Raw genomic sequence first — 26,089 nt, forward strand, 5'->3', positions numbered from 1 at the left:
TGCTTAATAAAATAAAGTTTTTTTTTTTTTTTTGATTGCTACATTCCTTTAGAATGGACAAAATGTCCAACATTTATATGGAACATTTAAAATGTTGATAGTTTCCATTATGAAAAGTCATACTTATAAGTAACTCTACACTTTTATTTGACTATTAAACTGTTGTTGGTCTAAAAGCCTACTTCAAGAAATTAACTTGAAATTATATTTTGAATTGCATATTCAATACAAGAACTTCCTTGGAAGTTTTTATGGTTTTATCATAAAAATAATTCTATATGAAATGATCTATCTTAAATCTACAATAAAAACTACTTGATAATTTTATTGATCCTAATCTACATGGAAAGAATTTCAATATTGTTTTTGATTATACCAGATATGTACAAATGCCTCTGCTAGTTGTATATATTCTTAAATATGTATATAAAACAATAAGGAATTGAAAAAATATCAATTTTAGTTATTTCCCAAGTAAAGTGGCTTGTTTTAATAATATCACTTAAATGATATAGAAATATTTAAAATATTTATTAGGTAGGAGCTTATTTATTAAATAACTAATGAAATTTTTACCTATTTCATTAGTTATTTACCTATTCATAAGTAAATCATTTGGTTAATTTGACTGACTAAAAAGAGACAAAGAACAACAGCACATACAGACAATGGATTGTGTTCTCTGCTTTCACTTTATATGACAAACATCTCTACACTGGCTGTTCATTGCCCATTAAGTGTGAAAAAAATTTTCTCAGAGATTATAGTTGATTTTAATTTTTTTTTTTTTTTTTTTTGCCAAGTACCATAATGGAAAGGTGCCAGTTGCCAGCAGTCTCTAAGAGTCAGTAGAACTAATGCATTGAAAATGCATTTTAGCAAGAAGATGTGCCACCAGCCACCCATGGATAATATATTTAGACACTACCCATTGAAAATTAAAATTGCCTAGTTCTTTCCAGCCTTCCTTAAGTAGCTGAGACTGTTTAATAAGTCAGTGGGTGGCTTGTAAAGGACAGGTTATCTTTTCAACAAAGTGTTCTTCTCTTGTGAGAGTAAGTTTCCCATAGAACCCAATGATTTTTATTATCACATACATAACATTTCTGTTACAGTAAATTATAAATAAAAGGCAATCAACTGAATGATGATACCATCATGGAGTGATAAGACTATCCATCTCAAGTGGCTTAAAACATAGTATAATTTACATTTAATCAAGATTTCCTTTAGGTAAGCACATGGAACAATACAAATGTATGCATTAAAAAGACCTTTATATGTAATGATTCACCTGTTTGTATATCTAAGTATGTATTTCTGCATCCTGCACATATAATATATGTGTGTATATGTGAATACACACATATAGACATGATTTAAAAATGTGCACACATAATAACACCTTACTTATTCAGAGGTCATTTATCTAGCAACTTCAATTACCCAGAACGCACTGAGAGCCAGTTCTGTGAACAAGCAATTCAATTTAATAAACATTTATTAACAACCTGCTATGTGCAAGATGCCATATTAAGCACTGGATAGAAAATTTAAAAGACACAAAACAAACTGTTTGAAAGGAAGTTTTAATCATATTATAATTGACTTATATTACATATATTCTATAGCTACTAATCATAATCTTTTTGATAAGGATGGACTCTAAGCAACCCATCATCATCGGTGTGGAGTAAACATATTGATTATCCTTCCCCAACCTTCTTGCTACTACTTCCTTTAACTTCCTCACTCCTAGTTAGACATTAATCCATCAGTGCCCAACCTTGAGAGAGGAAACCCAGTCTTCGATTCCACTTAGACTCTCAAGCCCACTTTTTTCTTTCCTCAATAAATGGTGGGCTCCACCCTACAGAATAAGTTGAGCTGTCATGTTGCTTTGTTGAGTTGGGAATCATCACCAGAGAATTCAATAATCTTATCCATGTAAAAAGATGTTTTGAGATCATGGGTATCCCAAGAGTTAGAGACATGGTAAAGTTCTCCCACCTATTTCTCTATATCTAGCAACAGATTTTCTCTAAATGAACTGTTATATGGTAAATATTATCTTCACACTACTAAAAGGTAAAAGCAAACCCCTATGTGAAAATCACAGATATTCCAGGTTGCTATATTGAAGGACAGGAGGCTTTAGAGGAGATGAGTTATAGCCAGCCTAATCTCAGATGAATGAGTGCAAAAAAACACAGAAGCTTCCAATCTACCCATCCCTGAAGGTTTGAGGAACACATTCCTTCAGGCCTATAGTGTTTCTGTTTCTTTTCCATATTGATACAAGCACTAGTGTCTGTGTGACTGTCATTGTCTTTTTGGTACCAGTGGAATTTCATATAGCAATGCAGGATAGTTCTTACCTATATAAGGAAAAAAATCCACAAAACTCAATTTCTGACACTAGTCCTTAGCATTAATATCCATTCTTGTCAAGAAGATTTAAGAATACCAATTGTCTAGGCAGAATGCCTCAAATTGTAGACAGAATTTTCTGAGTACTAATTGACTGGAACATATGTATCCTATTCCTAGACAATCTTTTCTTAACTCGTGATTGGTTTTTGAGACAATTCAACCTTGACACATATGCAAAATCCTCAATGGCTTTAGATGTAGAAGCAAGGTGTCTAAAAAAAGTCTGTGAAAAACTGGTTTTTTATAATTAACCTAAAAATAAAATAGAGAAAGTTACATTTCAGCATTGGCAGTCGCTTCAACCTAGATTCAACTATTTTAAGAATGACATTGAGAGAAATTACCCCTTATGGGGAATTGGAGGAATATTTGCAGAAACTTCAAGAGAGGGGGAAAAAAAAAAAAACTGTAGGACTTCTGACAAGAAAATTTATGTGTTTTAAAAGGAAGCTGGGTGTCACAATGCTAGGTCTTGAAGTAGGAAGACCTGAGTTCAAATCCACTCTCAGATATTATTAGTTATGTGATTCTGGGCAAGTTACTTAATTTTTACCTTAGTTTTCTTTACATAAAACAGGGCTAATAATAGGACCTACCTCCCAGGATTGTTTTGATTATTAATAAAATATTTGTAAAGCACTAAGCATATAGTGTGTACTAAATAAATTCTTATTTACTTTCCTTTCATACAAGTGGATGTTATTCAAAGAAAACATTTTAATCATTAATATGAAAGCAAAAAAGGAGTACACTAAGCCATAATTAATGTAAAAAAATAAAATAAAATAATAAAAAAAATTTTAAACTTCATTTTTCATCACTTCTAATGGAAGCTACTCATGCAGTTTTAATATACAATAAACACTAATAATAATAGTTTAATCCATCACTTAGTCTCACTCCTACAGAAATTTAGGCAAAATTTCAATTCTGAAATTCAAGCAGAAACATCTTGAACTGTGAGATAGGTCCCAGCAATCAAAATAAGGCACTAGTTTAGAGAGACAGGGAAGATAAGGTGATAGCCATTATGAAATATACGAAACATATTTTGCATACTGGCAAATAACTACAGAAAAAAGTGTGTATTTTGCATACACACACTTATATTAGGGCAAAAGTTCCTACTTCTGCAGCAGCTCTGCCCCCAGATCCCAAAGCCCATATTTTCATGTCACTAAGACAGGTCACACTTAATCTAGAAAACAATATTCCAATAAGGTTTTTAAAAGGCACTTATAAACATCAAAGACTAATGAATATTTTAAATATTTCTATATAATTTAAGTGAGATTATTAAAACAAGCCACTTTATTTAGGAAACAACTAAAATGGATATTTCTTCAATTCCTTATTATTTTATATTCATATTTAAGAATACATACAATTAGTATTTTCTATAGAATTATTTTTATGACAAAACCATAAAAACTTCCAGGGAAGTTCTTGTATTGAATATGCAATTCAAAATATAATTTCAAGTTAATCTCTTAAAGCAGGCTTTTAGACCAACAACAGTTTAATAGTCAAATAAAAGTATAGAGTTACTTTTAAGTATGACTTTTCATAATGGAAACTATCAACATTTTAAATGTTCCATATAAATGTTGGGCATTTTGTCCATTCTAAAGGAATGTAGCAATCAAAAAAAAACAAACCTTTATTTTATTAAGCAGACAGGGCAAATTTTCATAATGTAAAGCAATGGGAGAGGAAAACAATAGTGGAAATGAAGTTTTTAACCTATTTCATTTAGTTTCAAAGGAACAGTTTCTCAGAAATTGATTAAAGGATACAAAGCTTTTAGGGAAAATAGTCATATGTTAGGAAGAACACTGTTTGGATCATTCTGTTCTCTCAAAATTATAGAATTTTGGAGCTGAAACAGCTCTTAAAATCTTTAGTTTCACCTAGTCATTTTGGAAGTGAGAAAATCAAGAACCTAGAGAGGAAAAGTAGTTTCCGGCACTAAATTAATAATGGAACCCTTTCCATATCCCATAAATGGGAGAGAATGAAAGCTAATCATTGATCTACCCATAGACAGTTATAAAGATAACAACAAGAGAGAAAGAGCTACACAGAAAAAGTTATAAAAATTTATACTTACATTTTATATATTAAAAGTATAAAGATATGGAAACATGAAAAAACTATGCCAGGAAAATAGGTAAATAAATGAGAGGGTTGGAATAAGGAACAAAAGAGGAGGTAGGAGTGAAGGCAGAACACCAGAGAAATATTAGAAAAATTTGCAAAGAGTAAATAAATCCAAGTTCTCTTTCCCCTCTCCTAGAACCAGCAGCAACAAAAACAGTGGGGACATAGCAGCAACAGTTTGAGGCAAGCAAGTGAGCAAAAAGAATTTTGAGCAATTCCTAGGAACCTTCCTCTGTTTTAAAAAACTGTTTCCCAAAATCTTTTTGGCCACATAACATTCAAGAGCTTGAAACACAATGGTAGACCCATTAGTACTGACTGGGGCATGAAATAACTACAGAAAAAAGGCTAGGAGAAATCAGGAAAATTTTAAAAGAAAATAGAGGAAATTAAACCAATTTTTCATACTGGAAAATGTTGCATATAAGTATTTCATTTATTCATACACACAAATATATTTATGCATATATATATTCTTTCATTTATCATGAAATTTTTTTGTTTTCTTTCTTGAAGACTTCATCGAGAAAGAAGCAATTATTTCTTGAGGTGATCCATTTCTTTTTGGGATAGCTCTAGTTATTAGGAAATTTCTCCTTACATCAAACCTATATCTGCTTCTCTGCAACTTACATTCATTGATCTGTTCTTTAAAACCCAGGATAACAAGCCTAAACCTTTTCCCAAATGCCAGCTTTTAAGTATTAGAAAATAGGTATTATGTCCCAACCTGAATCCCCAAAGACTTTCCTTCTCTAAAGTAAAATATCTTTGGATTCTTTCTATGAAATGATCTCAAAACCTTTCACCAATCCAAGTCACTTTTATCTGGATCCTCTCCAGCTTATCCATGCTTTTTTTCTAAACTACAGCAACAAAGCCAGAACATTTAACTTCTGTGTTTCACTTAGAAATATTCTTCAATTATTTGGAAAATGGATACATTGATATTTAGGGCTCAATTATATGCAACCAATTCCATTAACCACATGTAAATTACTTATTTGGGAGGGTAAATTTTAGCAAATTTTTCCACCAGACACTAGCTTTCTCTTAAAAAAAAACATAATTAAGAAGAAAAATGTTTTTCCTCATCAAAATAACACACTCACATGTGTGTATGTATATATATATATATATATGTGTGTGTGTGTGTGTGTGTGTGTGTGTGTATACATATATGTATATATTCTAAAAAGAAATAGAAATGGGTTTGTATAATATGTTTGAATATTTTGAATTATCTGTGCACTCTTCACTCATTCACTATAAATCCTCAGTGGTTTGTCCCAGGTCATTTGCTTTGCAACCAATTTAAGCTGTAAACTACAATATTATCTGCAACAGGCAGAAAACTGTGAATCTAAGTAGCAAGTGATGGCCTCCCATCTCACCATTAGCATAGGAAAAAAAATTAGGAATATTGGACCAGAAATGTCTACAAGAATAAAGAGGGATGGGGGGCAGCTAGGTGGTGCAATGGATAGAGCACCAGCCCTGAAGTCAGGAGGACCTGAGTTCAAATTTGATTTTCAGACACTTAACACTTCATAGCTGTGTGACCCTGAGCAAGTCACTTAACCCCAATTGCCTCAGAGGAAAAAAAAAAGAATAAAAAGAGATGGTTAGCACACTTTGGGTTTCATTTAAAGTCTTTATGCCTGGATACAATTTTCTTTTTCTTTGTCAGAATCTCAGTATTGTCTTTCTTCCTCAGCATTTCCAGGAAGAGGAGTGGACATTAAGAAACTTTTATAATACTAATTACAGCCTTAAAGGTAAATAGAGCAAGTGTCATTATCCCTATTTTACAGATGAGAAAAAAGAGGTACAGAGAGGTCATGTGAATTTCTCCACAGAAAATAGTTAGAAGATTTGAATCTACAGCCTTCTGAAGGCAAAACCAACAACTTTAGACTATAAAGTATTGTCTCATGTTTATTTATAAAATTTAAATATAAAAAACAATTATAATAGAAAGGCATCTCAGTGGACATTTTGGCCAAATAAAAAGTGATGAGAAACCTCTACTACATCACATCTGACAAGTGTGACCCAAGGTCCAATATCCCCAACATAGACCTCCAATATAGACCAGAGAAGGAGTAAGAGGAGGAAGAGCTTCAAGAGAAAGAAGAGAAGACAAAAAAGTGGAAAAGGAAAAGGAAAAGGAAGATGAGGAGGAAAAAAATGTTGACTAAAAGAATTACTTCATTAGGAATGGCAGTGTTTAAGATTGTACCTTTTAAAAAAAATTAAGATGAACATTTTAGAATTCTCCTTAACAATTTTAATGAGGTTTCAATTACTTCTAGCTAGGGTTGTTTGTTGTTGTTTCCAATTATTTATCTTAGCTAGTCTAGCTTTTTTTTTCCTCCATATATTCATCTTAACTTAATTAAGATCTGGGGCTACTTTCTTCTGCAAGTTTTCCTCTTCCCATTTCTCTCCTATTAATTCCTAAGACTGGCATAAAAAGTTTAAAATTCATTATTATACTTCCAATTGAGATCCATCACCATACTGCCAGGACTAATTCTAGTAGTCTAAAATATACATGAGATGATGAAGAATATTCAAGCAAAAGTCAATGTAGTGAACAAAAATTGGGATTTTTATCATTTAAGATTACTCTATATCACCTGGACAAAAAGAAGTATATGAAGAGCTTAGGAAATACATATAAGTATGACAGAGAAATGATACAGTATTGATGGGAATCTGAGGTCAGATTTCCAAACACTTGCTATAGCTATCTCTCTGTGCCAAATTTCTAGTAATTTCTTGACTTGTATTACTGATAATTTTATTCTTCCAAATGTGGAGGAATTAACAGAAGGAAATAGCTATTTGATTTTGAGTCTCACTAACAGGAAGAAACTGATTTCTGGGGGAGAAATGATGAAATCCTTAGGGTAGAGAGGACGTGACTAATCATTCCTAGAGTTTTTGATAGAAGACAAGAAAATCCAGGGCAAGTTGGACAAGAATCTATTTTAAAGTGACTAAAATTCAAGATAGATATAGGACACTATGAATTAAAATGCTACAGGGGAAGCTGTCTCAAGAGGGTGGGAACTGCCCAAACATGAAATTCTGAAGCTGGAAGAAAAACAATTAAAATAAAGAAGCAAAAATGAAATTTGTTTGAAGAGACTGATGTGAATGCACAAAAACTCACCAATCAACTTGAGATCTAAAAAGAAATATATCAAAGATAACATTAAGGTGGGGAGAGAAGGGAAGGATATAAATAAAGATTTTTTTAAAAAGCATCAAGAGTGCTAAAACTCAGAATGAGCTGAGGTTGGAAAGAGATGCTAAAGACAGCAAGAAAGGTTGGGTTTTGGTTTGTTTTTCTTTTTTAGCTATATTGATATAAGGGAAAGAACCTTTGTTTGAAGTGGAGGAGATAGTAAATGACAAAAGAGACCTTCTATTTTCTCTGCCAAGAAGAAAATACCAGTTGCACTAGAAATAGCAGAACAAAAATGACTGAGAAGTAGCTGATTCATGCTTGCAATTAGGAAATACTCAGAGAGTATCTAGTGCATAGGCTTCTGGAATCATAGATTTAGAACTAAACTCAATTAATTCAGGTTACCAGGTGAACCACTTCCCCTGATACCAAAAGAAATGGCAGAAGTAATTGCTGCCCCCCTGTCAGTATTATGGTAGATGAAGGATGAAATGACTGAAGAAAACAAACGTTTGATCTTCTGAGCATATAGATTTATTAAGCAATGCATGCGAAATGCCTAACAAAATGGGATCAAGTCCCTTTCTCAGCTTATGTCTGAACCCTGAATACAGGGAAAGACAGACTTTTATATATTAAAAAAAAAAAAACAACTAATCAAATAAGACCAATTAAATAATAGTAAACAGCACAACATTAGGTAATCTGATTTCTAAATGGATGAAAGATTAGCAATTTTCCAAGTTGGGAAGGAGAGAGTGAACAGGTGTTAAGTCCCTGAATTTAAAAAAGGAAATATTCCTTCCCCAAGTATCAAGGAACATGGAAACAATAACTGATTGATCAATTCTCAAATGGAACATAGAATGTTTGAAATGTACAACTGTAAGAAAACTCTTTGCATCAATTCTTAGGTCTGACTGAGTTTCTGATAAACATAACTTAGATCTTTAGTCAAGGATTTCTAAACAGCAGGTAGAGGTTGTCCAGTTTCTCAGCCACACTAGGTTAGGTTCAAACAATGCAACAAAGTTTCTTCCAATTCCCAGTTCCCACAATTGAATAAATTTTTTTCAGAAGACATAAGTTTGACTAGGCCCAAAGTTGAATAGAAAGGGAACTGAGCTAGCTCTAGATTTGAGTTTAAGAAGACAGTAAGAAATAATTAATAGAGGAAAGAAACTAGATTTAAGAAAGTTAGGGAAAGACTTTTTGTTGAATAGAGGATTTTAATTGGGAATTCTTTACATTTCAAGCATGGGGTAATAGAGAAAATACTCAAAGCAGAAAGGTGAAGTGTCTTGCTCAGGATATTGCAGAGTGGCCAGTGTCACTGTTTGGCAGAAAGTTAAGATGTAAAGTCAGAAAGGAAGGAGGGAGTTAGGTTGTGAAGGATATTGTATTTGATCCTGGAGAGATCAACAGTCCAGAGACACTCATCTGGGGTATACTGTTTAGTTCTGGACCATATGGTTTGAGGAAGACATTAATAAGTTGAAGAGAAAAATAAAGGTCCTTGGATTAGTTTACATCATGAGGATCAGTTGAAGGAACTAGGAATGTTTGGCCTAATGAAAAGATTAAGAAACATTTCATAGCCTCCCACAAGTTGGCATATTTAAAGTGCTGTCAAATACAGAGATAATTTGACTTTTTCTCTTTGACAAAGGGTAGAACCAAGAGCAGAAGGTAGAAGTCATAGTAATGCAAATTTTGGCTTGATGTGGGACTTGGGGGATTGGGGAGAACCATCCAGAAAGGGAATGGATTCTCTCTAGAAGTGATGAGCTTCTACTTGGAAATCTTCAAATAGAGGCTGGTTGGTCATTTGTCAAATATATTATAATGGGAATTCCTTTTGTGTATGAATTGAACTATATGATCATTAAGGACCTTTCCTACTCTCAAAGTCTATCTATGTTCCTATGACAATATATGCACCTGGAAGTTGCATATAAATATTTTTAAATTTTATTTATTAAGTTTAACAAGTCAACAAGCTTTTATCAATCATATATTTTGTGATAGCCAATCTGAAGGAAGTATAGAATATGTTTAAGGAAATATGTTACTATAACTAAAATCAAATATATGGAGCCAGCCTTTCCTGATGAATAATAATGAATGATAGTAAGGAATGGGGTTTGCTAAAGAGATATCTTCATAATGAAAGGACATAAAAAGGATTCTTTGTGCAAGACAAGAAAATTCATTTCAACTGTCCCCTCAAGATAGCCCTAACAAACATAATATTCCTGCAAGCCTGTCTAAATTCATCTTATTTTAATTACATAGTAGACTCTAAAGCCCAAGGGTTAAACAAAAAGAAAACCATATCTTTCAAACTATATTAATCATATTTCATTACATCCTGTTTCCTTTTAGCTGACATAATTATGCAGTAATATCCAATGAAGCAGAAATAATAAGGCAATTAAGCATGTGTGGAGAGTCATACTCATGGAGGTGAGAGCAATTGCTTGATATCAGTATGACTTGTAAAATAAAATCTTGTTTGCAATAAGGACCTTTATGAATTCTGCCTATCAGTGTTTCCCTCTCTGACAAGCTAAATTGTTTCAACCAGACTGTGTTATTTTAAATCTAGCAAACTAAACCTGTTTGAGTTTTTAAAAGCAACTCAACACACATGCTATCCATATCCCTTCAAAAAGCTATGATACACACCTTATCAGCAAAGTAACTTAAGGGATAATATGCTAGATTTGGAGTCGTTAAAACTTGAGTTTTCACTTACCAGTTATGTTCTGGATAACCTCTTTCAGTCTTGACCTTTTCATATGAAAAATAGGGGTAATATTACGCACTTACTTTACAGGGTTGTAGAGAGGATCAAATGAGATATATTCAAAGTGCTTTACAAGCTTTAAAATGCTAAATGAATACTATTGATGTTGTTATTAAATTATTATAATAGTATTATACATATTATGACTATAAACTAATTTTAAATCACTAAAATTAATCATTAATCAAATGTATATGCTGATTAAAAATTAAAGTTAATAATAATAGTAGTAAGAATTGTTTAATAAAGATATCTTAGAGATATCCTAAAATGGTATCTGATTATGAACTATTTCTTTGTACTCACTATGTTTTGGCTTCATAGTGGACTCAACAATTCCATTAAACTCTGATTCCAGTGGCACACAATGATATGGAGATAGCTTTCATTTTCTGAATGTTTTACCAATGGAAGTGTCAGTTCTGCCAAATTCTAGCATAACAGACAAGCTTCATATTTAAGTCAAGCATTTTACTGTGTATCTTTCATCTGATGGCCAGCTTAGCTAAATTCAGTGTTCTAAAGTTATCTCATCATTCAGCTGAAATAGTGGAATAGACAGCTAAACTTCAAGGCATGGAATCTGAGTTTCCATCCCAGTTCTCCCACTATTATTATTTGTGTAAGTTAGGACAAATCACTTTACCTCTTTAGACCTCAGGTTTCACATCTCATAAATTGAGGGGGTTGGAATAGATGGTCCATAAATCCATTTCCAATGCTAGAACTATGATTCTCAGATACTCTGAGCCAAGAATTTTTGTTTGCTCAGGTTTGAAAGGTCATCATGAGCAGAAGAAGTAGCCAAACAAGCCAGAATCACAGAGCTTTCAAATACTGAAGTATATTCTGAACAGAAAAATAACTCAATATGAACTCACATGACAAGAACTCTATCTACTATATCATAGTGATTCTTCGAAGGCATATTAGATTCAATATCTCTTAAACCACTCAAATATATATCAATGTCATACTCAATTTTTTCCTTCTGGCCTGTGATAAGAGGAAATGAAACTGATTAAAGAAATAATGAACTAAAAGAACAAGAAATTTATATAGCAATGCTATAACAATAGAATAGGGTTTGGGCATAGGGACTGGATTTGTGATTACATTGATACAGTTACTCCAACATACAGAAATTCTCTCTACCAATGCAGGGAAGCACAATCTATACATCTCATTTTCTTAGAGAACTGGAGCACAAGAGATTAAGTGGTTTGCTATAGTCATACAGCCAGTATTTATCAAAAATTTGCATTTAAATCCAGGACTTCCTGGCTATAAGATCAGATCACTACTATGCAAGTTTAACTTCATCTTATTTTAAACTATTTATCTTTTTAAGTTATAAAGATTATTTTGAGTTGATAAATTGTTATTTTGAGTAGAAGACAAGATCTAGAAAGAAAACTTAGTTCCCAAAAAGTAGGCTAGTATTTATCTTCCTTTTAGGGAAAGGCATATTAGCAACTAATAGCATGAGTCTATAATTATTCAGGCTCTTTACCCTAACCACTCACCTTGAAAAAGCTTGCAAAATAACCTATGCTCCAGCAAACAAGCATGCTGATAAATACTGAGATATATATATATAAAATATATATAAATATATATATAAAAGTGTATGTATATATATGCATATGTATATTTTACTCTATACTCTAAATCTTGGGCCTCTACATGTGTGTCTATCTATACATACATACATACATGTGTGTATATCTTCCCTACCTATAAATGTGTGTACATGTTTATGTGTGTACACACACACATTTTTACATACAACCATTGAGTAAAGTTATTTTGTTTGGATATACATATTTGTTAAAAGGAATTTTTTTTTCCACTAAGGTAGTAGAAAGTAGGGGAGTGAAGAGTATTTCTAATGTAAAATGTTGCATGCACTTTCATATGAGGTCACTATATTATTAGTTTTACTTAACTATTTTACTTTCTTAAAAGAGGCTTCACAAAGTAGGAATAAACTGTGATTTATAATCTAAAAATAAAATATATTAATAAAATAAATAAATCTCCCAACAAATATAGTTTAAGGATTACCTAATTTACATGAAATCTTTTCAAATCCCCATAACTGCTGGTTCCCTCCCTTACAAACTAATTTGTATTTAACTGATTTATATTTATTCTTTTTGTATTTGTTTTTAATATGTCTTTGCTGTCTCTCACATGGGAATATAAGCTTATTGCATTTAGTAAGTGATTAATCGAGATTTACTGATTGATTTTCAAATTGTTCTTTGCATATTTGCATGTTTGTCTTTATTGATGGTTATGTTTAACTTTTAACAAATTTAAAAAAAAAGAAGCAACAACCACATATATGTTTGGTGTCTCAAAAAAGTCAAGTAAAGTTTTACACTGATAAAGATTTCTGGTGCACCCTGTATTTATTTTTTAAAAGAAGAAAATATAGTTGAGCATTGTCTGAACTGCTTTTTTTTTTTTTTTAATTTAATGTGTTGTCCTTTTTTTTAATTCTTTTATTGCAGGTGTCCATTTACTCAAGTAAATTCACCTTTTAAGGAAATAATGGATTTCTTAAACTTGACAGATCAAAACTTTACCTCAGAGGAAACAGTCAATCGAATGCCATCTAAGATACTGGTCTCACTTACTCTGTCATTATTGGCACTGATGACAACTGCCATCAACTCCCTTGTGATCACTGCTATAATTGTTACTCGGAAGCTACATCACCCTGCCAACTATTTAATCTGCTCCCTTGCAGTTACTGATTTTCTAGTGGCAGTCCTCGTGATGCCCTTCAGCATTGTGTATATAGTGAAAGAAACTTGGCTCATGGGTCAAGTAGTCTGTGACATATGGTTGAGTGTTGACATTACCTGCTGCACATGTTCTATCTTGCACCTCTCAGCTATAGCGTTGGACAGGTATCGCGCAATCACAGATGCTATTGAGTATGCCAGAAAAAGGACACCTAAGCAGGCTGGTATTATGATTACCATAGTGTGGACTATTTCAGTTTTTATCTCTATACCCCCTCTATTCTGGAGACACCAAGGAACCAGCAAAGAAGATGAATGTATAATCAAACACGACCATATTGTCTTCACCATTTACTCTACATTTGGAGCATTCTACATACCATTGACATTGATATTGATCCTCTATTATAAAATATACAGGGCAGCAAAGACATTGTACCATAAGAGAAATGCTAGTTGGATTACCAAAGGAGAGCTGAATGGTCAGGTACTCTCGGAAAGTGGTGAGAGAAGTACTCACCTGGTCTCTACACCATATGTAAAAGAGAAGTCTTTATCTGACCCTTCAGCAGACTTTGATAAAATACAAAACAATGTAAAAAGTCCCAAGTCCGAATTTAAACCAGAAAAATCTTGGCGACGACAAAAGATTTCTGGAACAAGAGAAAAGAAAGCAGCCACTATATTGGGGTTAATCTTAGGTGCATTTGTGATTTGCTGGCTTCCCTTTTTTGTCAAGGAAGTAGTTGTTAACATATGTGAGAAATGTCAAATTTCAGAAGAACTGTCTAATTTTTTGACATGGCTTGGCTATCTAAATTCTCTTATAAATCCATTGATCTACACAATCTTCAATAAAGACTTCAAGAAAGCATTTCAGAAACTTGTGAGATGCAGACCTTACCTTTAGAAAAATATAGTATTGAAGGCTGGTTTTTTTTGTGTATATCTACATCTATCTACATATATGTGTATTTAAATGTGTTGTAATTTTATAGGGAAAGGAAATATTTTGAGATTGTTTTATATTTTAAATTTTACATTGATCAAATTATTTGCTGATTAAAGATTTATTTATTTATTTGACCATCATTATGAGGTATTGTGAATCAAAGAATAGTTTTATGCAGAATGAAAGTAATATTCAATTTTCCCATTCATTTTTTAAAATGTTAATGGAACTTATCTTCTATTGTGTTGACTACAGTAGTGGAGAGAAACTTTATTGACTGCTATCAATCTCCTTCATCTTCAAATCAGGAAATTTTTTTAATTGTTGCTCTTCATCTCTAAAGGGAATATGTAATTCATTCATAAAACATTCCTGCTCTCTCAATTCACTATCTCTTCAATACCTGGCCCCAAGAAGTCCCACTTCATCTGACCAAAATAAAAACTAGAATAATTTTATTGATCAAGAGACTTTATCACTGAGCTTTCTCAAGTAATAAAGAATCATTGTCTTGAATTTGAATTATTGTCTAAGATTCATAAAAGAGTTCTATTATCTTCATTTAAAATTTCATCATAACTCAAGATTTTAAATGAAAGAATTATCCAAGTAATAAGTCAAGAAGAATTTATACATCACTCTTGCTTACCTATAAATATTTTTGTAGAGTCTTAGAAACCCAAGGTGACCAAGTACAATTACCTTATTATGTAACAATTTTGTAAAGGAGAAAATGTACCATATTGGCAGAATCCAGTATTAGCTGACCAAAAAGGAACGTTTTATATATTAGTATTAACAAATCTTTGATTTTGTGCCTATAAGCATTTGGTGATCTATATAGAACTCCCAACATTTGTCTTAGCAGACTGTATAGTTTTCTAGTTGAAAAAAATGAACAAAAAGATATTCCCTTTTTTTTTGAGGCAATTGCAGTTAAGTGACATGCCCAAGATCACATAGCTAGTAGGGCCTGAGACTGGATTTGAACTCAGCTCCTCTTGACTTCAGGGCTCATGCTTTTAAAACTGTACCGCTTAGCTGTCCCCAAAAGATAATCACCTTAAGCACATAAAAACATTACTCCCAAAATTTTGTCTCACTCCTTTATATGTAGCTCATTGAGACAAAGTGGAGTTTTTTTCCTTCATGAGCTACTTTTTCACAAGTACCAACAGAAGGGAAAAAAATCTTTTTTAAAATTCATTTTAGGAATTTTGCTGAAAACTTTGACAATCTGCTGAGTATTGATTGTCAGCAAAGAGGCTATTAAATATATGTTCACCAGGTGCCCTCCCTAGCCATCAAAGATGTTCCATCTAAGGAACCAACAAAGGAAAGATGGACAAGACACAGGAATAAGAAAAATTTCACAATTTAAAACACGGGGGAGAGTAAATCCGCCACAGTGAACATGGGATAGGAAAAGTGTATTAGTTATTCCACAGTAGGTATATGCTTCTTATAGCCTGAATATTTCTCTGTACTGAATGTGATTCTGGAATCTGTCTTTCTGCTTAATCTTTTGGCGCAAATGAGAAAGAAAGCCCTAGTTTGCCTTCCCAACATTGTTGGTCTAGGAATCCCTTACTATGCTCCCTTCGACTCACTCATAGGGTCAGACAGTTAAAGTTAGAATCAACTTCAGAGAATATTGAGTTCATCCCTTTAACTTTTTAGATAAGGAAACTGAAGACCAGGTAGAATTAATTTGTCTTAAATCCTGTAAATAACTTGAGGTGAGATTTGAGATGAGATCTTTCACTCCAGAATTAATGCTTTTTCCACAATCCCATGGTAGTAAATAAAGAAGAATAAATAATTTATGTAGTGTGTAAGATTTCTGGGAGAAAGACAGCTATTACTTCAGGGTTAATTCTTCGTGTATTTGTGATTTGCCAGCTTTCTTCTTTTGTCAAAGAGGTAGTTGTCAATATTTGTAAGAAGTATATTTCAAAAGAACTGACTAATTTTTTGACATGGCTTGATTATAAGCTTCAATGAAGACTGTAAGAAAGCTCTTCAGAAACTTGTAAGATAGACATTATCCTAAGAAAACAGCCTTGAAAAGTTGCCTACCTTTCACAGTAATATGTGAAAGTAGAATTTCAGAAAAATTTTACTCTTAACTTTCAATTTTTCTCCCAGCCAAAACTTCACCTCTTTTTGTTTTCTTCTCTTTAACTAGTAGATTAACAATTTAACTGCAAGTTTTGAAAAATGAAATTCACATTCAATTGTAGAGCAATAATCTGAGCTCCTCTGCTTTAATTCATACTGAATTATTTGAAAGCTCCACATCCCATTCCAGCTACAATTGTTTAATATATTATTGGATACTTTAGCGGCAGTTTGATTAATTTTTAAGTGCTAACAACCTGATTTTCACTTTATATGCTAAATTTAGAATTTTATATACACAGAAGATTTAACTCAACTGTTCACTATGTCCTGAGTCTCTTCAGTGAAATCTGTACCCTTAAAGCAAATAGTCTAAACAATTACACTGAAAAAAAAAAGAATGGATGAAAAATGTATATTATCCATATTATGAGAGCCTATCAAATTAGTGTATATAAATATATATATACAGTTGATATAGAGGATAGAGAGTTGACTTCAAAATCAGAAAAACTTGTCTTTAAATCCTAATTCTGACACATACTCCTAGATGTCTGATTTAATCTTTCAGTGTCCTTGGCAACTTTCTAAGACTAAAAGTTAAAAAGAAAATACTAATCTAAATTGGTAGGGAAATTCCTCATTAGAAGCTCTACTGTAGTGATGAAATCACAGATCTGACTCAAAAAATTTAACTATTATATATGTATAATATATGATGACAAACATATTTGTAAGATATGATACATAGTACACACATATACATATATACCTTTGGGCAGTCACCAAAGACAGGCAGTGAAATGGTCCCAGAATGAATTGGAGGAAGAGATTGTACAATAATTTCAATGATCACAAACTGCTCAATTGCAAAAGACTATTCCTTAAATAATAATATTCTTTCAGTGGTGCTATGTAATGTCCAGGCTAGCTTTCTGGAGGTCCTCCAGATAGGCCTTGGTCTCAGCAGGACAGTCACCACAAGGACAATCAGGAATAGAGTCTAAAGTCTTTGTTATCTCTTTCGTAGTCTGTCTCCTTCACAGTCTGTTCACTCTGACTGACTGACCTGTCCCCTGTTATTTCAGTTCTTAAATACCCTATTACAAATACATCATTACAGCACACTGAGTATGTGTGAACTAGAGAACCATTATATCACCATTCTAAGTACTAAGTATATGTGAACTAGAGAATCTTCATCTCATCAATCACATTGAGTTAATACCTTGTAATGGTTGATGATTCAAGTATACTTCTCCAGAGTTCTGGCCCTCTACAATATTATATGATTTTACATACCATGGAATTTCATTATTCACAAGAATCATAATTTTAAATAACCCAAATGACAATGCAAAGGCACATGATGGATATAAAAAGATTAGTATGCAGCCATTAATGACTTACATATGAGAAGGAAAGAAAGAAGGCATTTATTAAATGCCTACTCTGATCTAGGCACTTTATAAGTATTATCTCATTTGATCCTCACAATAACCCTAGGAAGTAAAAGTATCATTATCTCCATTTTACACTTACATTTGAGAAAACTGAGGGACTTGCTTAGGGTCACATAGTTAATGATGGTCTGAGGCTGTATCAAATCAGATCTTATTGAGTCAAGGTCCAGTGTTCTATCCAGTATTATCATCTAGCTACCAAAGTAAAGTAGCAAAATAGAAATAATCAAAGACAAATAGGATTTGGGAAATGGGGGAAGGACATGAAGGTTAGTCATTAGAAAGAATGAAAAATAACCAATGGATGGCTTCAGTAGTAAATTGGTAATCCCAAAAATCCCAGAAAAATAAGAAGGCCTCTAGTAAATCAAATTTATCTTACATGAGAAAGATTGTTGAAAAGAATTGCACAAGATGCACAAGTCACAAAGGAATTAAAATTAGTTATTATTATAGGACGTATATACACAAATGAAAAAAAAATGACCAAATTAGACATTTATTGAGTATTTTAAATTTTATATTATTTCTTCCTTTAGGGCCCTCTTAGCTCTACCTTTATGATATATGATATAGTGGAAAAATTCTTCCAAGTTCAGAATGATGATCCCTAAAATTAATAATCCCTATATATTGCATATGCCTTTAACAGATAAAGAAATGTCGAAGAAGTAAACATATTGTTCTAGGCTAGACTATGGCAAAATTGGAAAGAGAGATTTTTGTTTGATACTCATCACCTCTTTCTGTGATTTCTCTTTTTCTCCAACCTTTCTATTCCTGGATTCCAAGGCTCTCATATGGTCTTCCTCCAGTACAAGTTTACTTATTATAATGTTCCATTTCCCATAAATAGATTCCCGTGACCTACATATTCCTCTTCTCCATCCCCATCCCATAGCATCTACATTCCCTCTAAACTTTAATAGTACTAAACTAAACTGGAAAAAAATAATTCACATTACCTATTGAAATTTACAATGGAAATATCTATAAAAAAATTAAAATGAATGAATCTTGAATAATAGAATTTCAGACACTGGCAAACCAGTAGAAGAGAGATTTTCAAGTTAAAGAATTTTTTAGGGATGCTCTTTGAATCCCAAAGAGATTGACCTTTGTGTTAGCTGAAGTGCAACAGTCCTGCCATAAGTTGAACTCAGACAAAATTCAAGGAGTAGAAATTATGAGGTTTCAAGGAAGGTTTTTTCATTAAGTGCTTGGGGGTGATTTGAGTTTGGTATTTATAAATAAAGTTAAGTTTTCCACTGTATGGGACTATGACATAATATTAATTGTCATTTCACCTATCATTTATCTCTATGTGTTTTGAAAATGGCATGCTTGGGGGGTTAAGGGGGAATCACTTTAATATCATTATATGTTATATAGGGTATTAATAATGCTCACTCTGTCAATTACTTTATAAAGTACATGAAAGACATAGTATATATCTCAAAATGCTTTTTAAAATTTTTTCCAAAACCTAAAATCAAGTTCATTATTAAAATGCAGAATTTCCACATGTCCCAAAACAAGATATCTGGAGCAATTATTACATTTCCATCTTCTTGTGAACAAAGTAGCAGTATGAATTCAAAAGTCTGAATTCAATGAAGAGTACATACTTAAAGGTGGTTACATGAAGTAGAAATATATATATATATATATAAATCATAGGATTAATTTATTTATAGATAACAGAAATAGAAACATGGAGGTATAGGTTTTTTTCTTTTTTTTTTTTTTTTTTTTGCTGAGGCAACTGGGGTTAAGTGACTTGCCCAGGGTCACACAGCTAGGAAGTGTTAAGTGTCTGAACTCAGGTCCTCCTGACTTCAGGGCTGGTGCTCTCTCCACTGCACCACCTAGCTGCCCCTATGCATGGAGGTATAGTTTTATTAGACTTGGAGTAAAAAAAAAATTCTACTACTAACTCCGGCTACTAATGGAACCTTATTTAGATGCTTCTAAACTTTTGAAGTTCCCAAGATTGTAACCAAGACAGTACTGTTTCTGCATACTCATTCTTGAAATCAAGGTAGAAGAAAAAATAAAATAAAATAAAGGCAACATGTACTCAGAAACACATGGTAGCCAAGTGCGAGGGAGGGTATCCACCCCTACAATTCACATGACACTTAGAAGCTCAGAAGAGATCTTGGATCTTCCAAAAAGGAAAAGAATGATTGATAGGTATAATAATCCTTTTTTATATGAGCCCAATTTCACCTTATCACCTCTTAAATCATTGGTCCATCTGATTCCTCAGCCAATTATAAAGTTTTTGATGCTACATAATCACAGAATTTTAGTCACCCATGGCTGGAAATGGGTTTGGCCTAAAGTTCTACTTGATTACTTTGAGTGAAACAAAGCAGAGACAAATTTGTAAATGGTCTAAGAATTGAGCTCTGTAGATAGCTCATCATTATATTTTGCATGTATGAACCAATAACAAACTAAACTCAATTGAATGTTTATTAAATATGTATTATATGCAAATATAATTGATTATGTCCCCTAAGGGGAAAAATGTTCTTTCTCCCATATTTCCTAGCTACACTAGGCTTATGCCTAATTCAAGTGGAATATTCTGAGATGGTTAGAACATAACTTGATTCATATCTTCTAGGTTAGGGATTTCCCTAGGTTCCTTTAAGAGACAGGTACATGTGCCCAAAAGAGTTATGCTGCTCAACAAAGAATTCCTAGGCAATATCTTTAGTTTGCTGAATATCTTAAAAGTGGAGTAATGGTGAAATGCCTCTCTTCCTGTTCTCTGACCAAGATACTCAAATAAAATAATCAGACCAACTATATTTTTAAAATCTATTACAAAAATAGAAGAATTAAGAACATTTACATCAGGTAATATGTGTGCAATATCATCCTAGCATCTTAAATATGTTGTTATTCAGTCATTTCAGGCATGTCTGACTCTTCATGATCCCATCTGGGGTTTTCTTGGGAAAGATATTAGAGTGATTTGTCATTTCCTCCTCCAGCTAATTTTGCAGATAAGGAAACTAAGGTTTAAACAGGGTTAAGTGATTTGCTCAGAGTCATACAGCTAGTAAACATCTGAGGCCAGATTTCAAATCAGGAAGATGTCTTCCTGTCTCCAGACTCAACACTCTAAGTGTCCCAGAATCCTAAAACGCCTGCAATTAAACATTTATTTCAAAGGAAAAATATCTATTGATATAACTTAAACAGACATGATCATAGAGAATGTTGATGATCAAAAACCTTGGTTTTTATTTTATAGATGAGAAAACTAAGGTTCAGAGTAGTGAATTTCATAAAACAAATTCATCAGAATCCAAATCCAGAACTTGATTTGTTGTTTCTATACAACATTTAAGAAAACTAATTTACAGTGTCTACTATATCAAAAACAATTTTTTTTTACAAGATTTCTAGCATCCGCAATAATCTGACTCTACCTTGCTATTTCCCACTATTACCTCCAGTCAGATCAATAGCACCAATCATACTAATTCTGCCTCAGAGATTTTCCTTATGCTTATTTCTTCTTTCTATAATTTTCTCCTCCTTCTCTATCTCTATCTAAACTTTTCATGTTTTTCAAAGCTTACTGCACAGCTTAACACTCAGTGGCTCTCTAGTTATTTCATGTATATTGATATCATCCCACTGGATGATAATTATAAGCTATATGAGTATGTCTTGTTCTTCTTTTGATCCCCCATAACACTTAATAGCATAAATCGGGCAATATACTGGCTATAATTTACCTATATAAGCACACATATGTGTTCTGTATAAACAGAACTATTTTTACTTTGGTCATAAAATTGAATTTAAATAGTACATTTCAAGGTCCAAGTGCTTTTGATTTAAATAGAAAAGTAATCATCTTTCAAATATTAGAGAAATGTTTAGGTATGGTTAAAAGTAATGAATGGCAAATAAGCCTTTTTTCTTTTTTAATAAAAGTGAATTGATGTACATTTAATAAAGTTAGATTTTTTTTTAATTTGCCTTAACCAAAAATAATGCTTTGTTTAATATTTTAAAACAGATACTTTAAAAAAGGACTTATTCAAGGCCAAACTTAGTTGTCATTTTCTAGCCCACCAAAACCAAAATGCCATTCTTATTTCCTCATCCCCAACTTTAATCATCATTATGCACCAGAAACTGAAAGGCAGAATATAGGGGAAATAGTAGGCAAAGATTTACCAGACAGCTGTGACCTGATGTCAAAGATTAGAAATTGGAGATGTTTCCCCTGGTGTCAGTTTATTTATGGCTGTGTTAACTTTAAAGAGATAGGTGTGGTATAGAAAGGATTATTTCCATTTAGGTTCAATGGAACCATTTCTCTTCCTTTTTTGCTAGTATTAAACTGATCAGATTTAGGCAAGCCAGCTCTTTAAAACTCTTTCTAATACTTGGTGATCACATTAATTTGGGAAAAACCAAATGCTAATCTAGACTATGAATACTTTAGGAATTCTCCTAGAGGTTAATATTGAATGTACCTTTACCTATACACCCAGGTGAATGAGTAATGAATTGAGATAATAGGATTTAGATTTGAGAAGGAACTTTAAGCTAAAGCTCTTATTTTATAGATGCAAAAATTAAAAAAAACAAAAAACCATAAAAGATTATCTTATTCAGCTAATTCATGACCAAGTAGAATTTGAACCAAGATTGTGTCTACAAATCAATATTCTTTCCACTTTACCATAAAGTCTTGCAAGCTTACTTTTGAGTGTCATTATATTTCTTTTGAATTTATAGAATATGGAATCTGAAATCATAAATGACCTTCTGTGTTTTCAGGTCAGTATTTCTATTATGACATCATACTAATTTATAGATTTAGGATACTACATGTTTTATTTATAAAACAAAGAATTTCTCAATAAGGGAACTTTAATGCATGCCTGTTACCTCTACATTAAGAATTTGTCTTTTTTTCATCTATTTCTGGAACATGTGGTATGTCCTATATGAAAAACATTTGAAGCATCTTAGTTGATTAGTTGTTCTTCACCCTTTCCCTTTCCATAGATTAAGCTGTTTATATATATATATGCCTTTAAAGCAAAGCCAGAAAGAAAAAAAAATTAAATTCAATTATTTTTTTTATCCATAGTAAAAGTTGTCAGTAAGAAAGAACAAAGTGTTTGCTTTTTGTGAAAAGACATTAAAATTTTTTTTTAATTTGGCTTCCAAAATATTTAAGATCCTCTGTCCAAGCAAAATAATGTCAAAATATAAATTATTTATAATCTCTGAATAATCAGATTTGTTTTTTGTATTGGTGCAAGAGTTAAATATGAATTGTATTCTTACTTTTTGGAAATGAGGTAATATGAAATAAAACATTCTTCAAGTGATGAGTTGTGTCTCACTATATAATTTCCAAATATCCTTGAAAATTTTATTAAGCATAAATTTTAGAAAAATATAAGAATGAGTTAGAATAGTCCATAAAAATAGATTTCTTATGTTTCCATGAATCCTCATGCATAAGATATTATAGTTTCCCTAAGACAAGAGAGTATGCTCATATTAAAGTTCATATTAAAGCTGACCTATGGTTCTCCATCTCCCATGACTCAATTCAAGAACTTGGTAATCTCATAAAAATCAACTTAGAACAAAAACAATTAACTGTATTTTCCTCAATGAGCAATCAGTAAAAAGTGGTTACCGAAATGGTCTGTCAGTGACCCACTCTAAACTGAAAATGGAAAAGAAAAATGGGAGTTCTCTTCCTTTTATCACTCAGCCTTCCCGTTTACCCTTTTCTGAGATCTAGCTTTTGAAGAATTATTTTGAAGTGAATTGTTTTGCATTAGTGGCCAGACTTTAAGAAAATTGATTCACTTCCATTTTTTCTTTCAAAATAAATCTTCAGATAGATCTTTTGTGTGAAAGAAAAGATGATCATAAGAAAAGATCATAACACAAAGTAAATCAATACATGAGAAGTGCTTGCATTTATTCTATCATGAAAGAAACATTTCTGGGGTTTTGTTTGTTTAAAGAAAACTCGGCTGGAAAGAAACAAATTGAAAATACACCACAACCTATTGCTAGATATTTGTTACTGGAAAAATTGAACTATATTTCCTGGGGAATTTTTTTCTTCTCTAAAAAAAAATTATTTAGTTTGGTATGTACTTCTCTGAGTTAGTGGAACCTTTCTGAGTTTTTGTGATATGACTGGTGGGGAGCTAAATGGAACTCAGAAGCCAAAAGTCTCTTTTTTATTCTACTTACAGAGATAAAATTCCTTGCTTTTGGCAGTACATAAAATCACATCTGTCTCCTAATATGAGAGAGGAAGTTGGCCCATATTTGCAGGGTACCACTGATTTGGAGCATGCTCAGTTAAAAGAACCTAGCTGCGTTAATCTGCTTCCATCTAGTACCTGACTGTGAGTACATTGACCTACGGCCTGTACAAACAGCGTTATTGTTCATGCAGAACTAACTTGACTTCATAAAGAATGTGAATTTGTTGGAGGTTTTGTGCTACTACATAGCTTGCTGGTAACTATTTTTGTGCACAGTGGAGCTGTGTGTTCAGTCTGCAGGGCTCCTATACAAATTGTCTCCTGTACTTTGTCAGCTTAACTCATCCGAACTTAATTTGGTAATATTAGCACAATAGGAGTAACACAGTTTGACGGCCCAGGGACACAGATACTCATATTATCTCTCAACACATTCTTAGAATGTCTTACAGATGTCCACTGCAATATAACTTACCCTATTAATTGAATTTTTTTTCTTTTTTCCTTTCTTTCTCTGTTTCTTTTACTTTCTTTTTTTTTCTTCCTTCCAAAAATAATTATAGCTAACATTTATATACCATCTACTATGTGCTAGGCACTATGCTTAGTGCTTTTGATCTTTACAACAATCCTGAAGGATAAATGTTATTATTAACCTCATTTTATAGATGAGGAAATTGAGACAGGTTAAGTAGCTTGTCCATGGTCATACAACTGGTAAATGTCTAAAGCTGAATTTGAACTCAGACTTTCTGATTCTATCCACTTCACTATATAACTGTCCCGAAATTTAAAAGAAAAAGAATCCTAGAAAATCATGCTTTTACATTGAGATAGGAATTATGCCATTTGAATAACTTAACTTTGAGAGAAAGAAAATTTTAAACTAATGGCTGAGAGGGCCACTGAGTGGGGAAAGAGGGGAAGGTAGTGGTGGAGAGAGATATCTCTTAAAAACTATCTCCTGAACTTACATAATATCTAGAAACTTCATGTCTTTTCTGAATTTGATCAATTGTCCAGCTACCGGAACAGTTTGTTTATGTGTTTTCTCATTTTCAGGAAAGCGAAACTGACATCGCTAAGGCAAAGAAATGGAAAGCATTTGTAAGAACTTGGCTACAACACAATTAAATTACTATTTGCTTCCCCCTGCAGATTAATCTAAGAATTACAAACTAGTGTGCTCTTTGCTCCCCAAAGCAACTCCAATACCAACAAAAACATCAAATTTGAATAAATCTTTTCTTAAGACTCCTGAATTTACATTTTAATACTTAATTAATGTTAGATTGAATATTGTATCTATATTGAGATACCACTATGTGACCAGCAATATACTAGGTGGTAATTTTTTTATTTTTATTTTAATAATCAGGATGGACCAGTAGATAGAGAGCTTAACTTGGAGTAAGGAAAATCTGAATTCAAATTATGTAACCTCTCTCTGCTTCAGTTTTCTCATCTGTAAAATGGGAAGGATAATAAAGTTGTAACAATAGAATGAGATAATATTACTAAAGTGCTTTGCAAACTTGAAAGTGACATATAAATGCTGCTATAATCCATTTGGTTAGGATTTGTATTATTTCTTTGAAAGGAAATATGCTATCTTAATTTTAGTTTATATTTTGCTTTTTTAACTTCTAAATTTTAGGCTTCCATTTGAGAAAACCTTCCTAATTTCCATAGACTGGTGTTCTAATTAGCTTTATGATAACAATAGCTTATACTTATATGGTGTTTTAAGAAACTGAGGCCAAGAGAGGTTAATTTATTTGCCCAAAGTCACAGCAACAGCCTGTATTTAAATACAAGATTCCTGACTTAAATTTGTATCCTTTCTACTCTATTGAACTACCTCCCTGATTTTAAGAAATTATTTTTAATCAATCAATAATTACTTAAATGC

General features: G+C 32.3%; 1 protein-coding gene across 1 annotated transcript; it reads left to right on the top strand.

The window, feature by feature from the left end:
• Positions 1-13,121: 13,121 nt before the first annotated feature.
• On the top strand, positions 13,122-14,344 carry HTR1F (5-hydroxytryptamine receptor 1F). Its single transcript, XM_031964153.1, has one exon. The coding sequence runs from the start codon at positions 13,161-13,163 to the stop codon at positions 14,265-14,267; it is 1,107 nt and encodes a 368-aa protein (XP_031820013.1). The 5' UTR covers positions 13,122-13,160; the 3' UTR covers positions 14,268-14,344.
• The last annotated feature ends 11,745 nt before the right edge of the window (positions 14,345-26,089 follow it).

This window comes from Sarcophilus harrisii, chromosome 3 (assembly GCF_902635505.1).
Source record: "Sarcophilus harrisii chromosome 3, mSarHar1.11, whole genome shotgun sequence".
NCBI classification, from domain to species: Eukaryota; Metazoa; Chordata; class Mammalia; order Dasyuromorphia; family Dasyuridae; genus Sarcophilus; species Sarcophilus harrisii.

Excerpts from the sequence above, each read along its gene's own strand:
- HTR1F (XM_031964153.1), top strand. The coding sequence starts at position 13,161 with ATGGATTTCTTAAACTTGACAGATCAAAACTTTACCTCAGAGGAAACA.